Source organism: Aphis gossypii, chromosome X (assembly GCF_020184175.1).
Source record: "Aphis gossypii isolate Hap1 chromosome X, ASM2018417v2, whole genome shotgun sequence".
NCBI classification, from domain to species: Eukaryota; Metazoa; Arthropoda; class Insecta; order Hemiptera; family Aphididae; genus Aphis; species Aphis gossypii.
In genome coordinates, this window is record NC_065533.1 from 523,493 (window position 1) to 525,416 (window position 1,924).

General features: G+C 32.2%; 1 protein-coding gene across 1 annotated transcript; it reads left to right on the forward strand.

Moving 5' to 3' along the window:
- The first annotated feature begins 547 nt into the window (after positions 1–547).
- On the forward strand, positions 548–1,087 carry LOC126551686 (uncharacterized). Its single transcript, XM_050205669.1, has one exon. It carries the CDS (start codon positions 548–550, stop codon positions 1,085–1,087), a length of 540 nt encoding a protein of 179 aa, XP_050061626.1.
- The last annotated feature ends 837 nt before the right edge of the window (positions 1,088–1,924 follow it).

The following is a 1,924-nucleotide window of genomic DNA, read 5'->3' on the forward strand; positions in this document are numbered from 1 at the left end:
TTGAGTTATTATTGAATTATTATATTATTTTGAAGGCATATTGTTGAATTATTGAGATTATTATTGAGAATTATTATTGAGGGCATATTGTGAATTTTTGAGATTATTATTGAGGGCATATTGTTGAATTATTGAGATTTATTATTGAGTTATATTATTATAGTTGATTGTAAAACGTATCAAATGAGTGTGAAAGCAATTTATGGAGAACACAGGTACATCTCCTTTGGAAGTAGCTAATCCATCGAATAAGACGTCTTTAGAAACTCCAGATTTGAGTTTAGAAGTATTAAATAAAACCCAACAGTTGATTAATTTGGGAAGCCCTTGTAGAAGCCCTAACCCTAGTAAAAGCCCTAGCCTTATTGAAAGCCCGAAAGAACCTCCTAGTCTATTTAGAAACCCAAGTGAACGCCAGAGCGCGAAAATAAAACACAGCTTGGAGAGAAGTTTAAGTTTAGACAATAAAAAGGTTACACGTAGCAAGGTTACGGACGATTTTTAACATACTGAGTTAACGTTCGGGAGAAAACCGCGTGTAAAGAAAATGGTTACCATAAAATTAGAGGAAGCATTTAAGCTTATACCTATGTGTACGGGAGAAGACGATATCTATCCGTTCATAAATGCATGTGATATGGCAGTAAATTTGGTTGAAGAAAAATGCGCACCGACTTTAGTTAAATATATAACAACTAGGTTATCCGGTAGAGCATTAGAAATGATAAAATATAAAAATGTTGCTAAATGGGTATACATTAAGAGTTATTTATCGAATGCTTTTGAAGATACGACAACTGCTTCAAGTTTGCAGATACAATTAAATTCCATTAAGATGCGTCATGGTGAAGACGTCAATGATTATTGCCATAGAGTAGAAAAATTGTATTATAAGTTATGTAATGCGTGTACACTTAATAAAGAGGAATCAGAAGCAAAAGTAAATCACGAAACTTTAAAAGAACAAACACTGAATATTTTTATAAAAGGATTAATAAGTCCTATAAGAACAATTGTAAAGGCACGAAATCCTAAAACATTAGAGGTAGCTAAGCAATTTTGCAAAGGCAGAGGAAGTAGAATATAATTCAGAAAGAGAAAATAACGGATACAGGAACGATTTTAATAAAGGCAATTATAATGCTTCACGACAAAATAATAAATTTCCAACGTGTGAATAATACAAGAAATAATAATACGAATAGTCGTAATAGAATTTCCAACCAAATAACTTTAGTAAACCGAGTTATCAAGGACGGACAAATAATTACACTCAGCAAAATAATTTTAATAGACCACCTATTAAATGCTATAACTGTAGTGGTAATCACTATGCAGCTCAATGTAGAAATAAACCTGCAAGTAATAATAATCGTCCACCTAATCGGAATAGTTTTACTCAACCACCAACAAATTATAACGCACGCGCAACCACATGTGCATATCGTAAACGAAGTGGTCATGATATAAGTACATGTTATAAAAAACGTAATAATGAAAGTAGAAACCACAATTCGGGAAACGTGAACGTGTCGGGCGAGGACCGTGGTACTCGTTCGATAAACCAAATAATCGTGGAGGAAATGCCCAATGTTACCACATCGTCGCTGCTTTAGAAAACAATCACATAACATGTATATCACCTGCGAGCAAAACAAACGAGTTAAATTTATTAATAGATACAGGTAGTCAGGTGAATATACTTAAGATAAATTGCTTACAAGGACAATTAAATATAGATGAAACACAAAAAATTAATTTAAGAGGCATTCATAAGGAGTTAATACAAACAATAGGCAAGATAAAAATAAGAGTTATAATAAATAACAAAAATATAGACATAGAATTTTATGTAGTGGGAATGTTATTTCCTATACCCAAGGACGGTATATTAGGACATGGATTTTTGCTAAAAAACAAAGTA

Excerpts from the sequence above, each read along its gene's own strand:
- LOC126551686 (XM_050205669.1), top strand. The coding sequence starts at position 548 with ATGGTTACCATAAAATTAGAGGAAGCATTTAAGCTTATACCTATGTGT.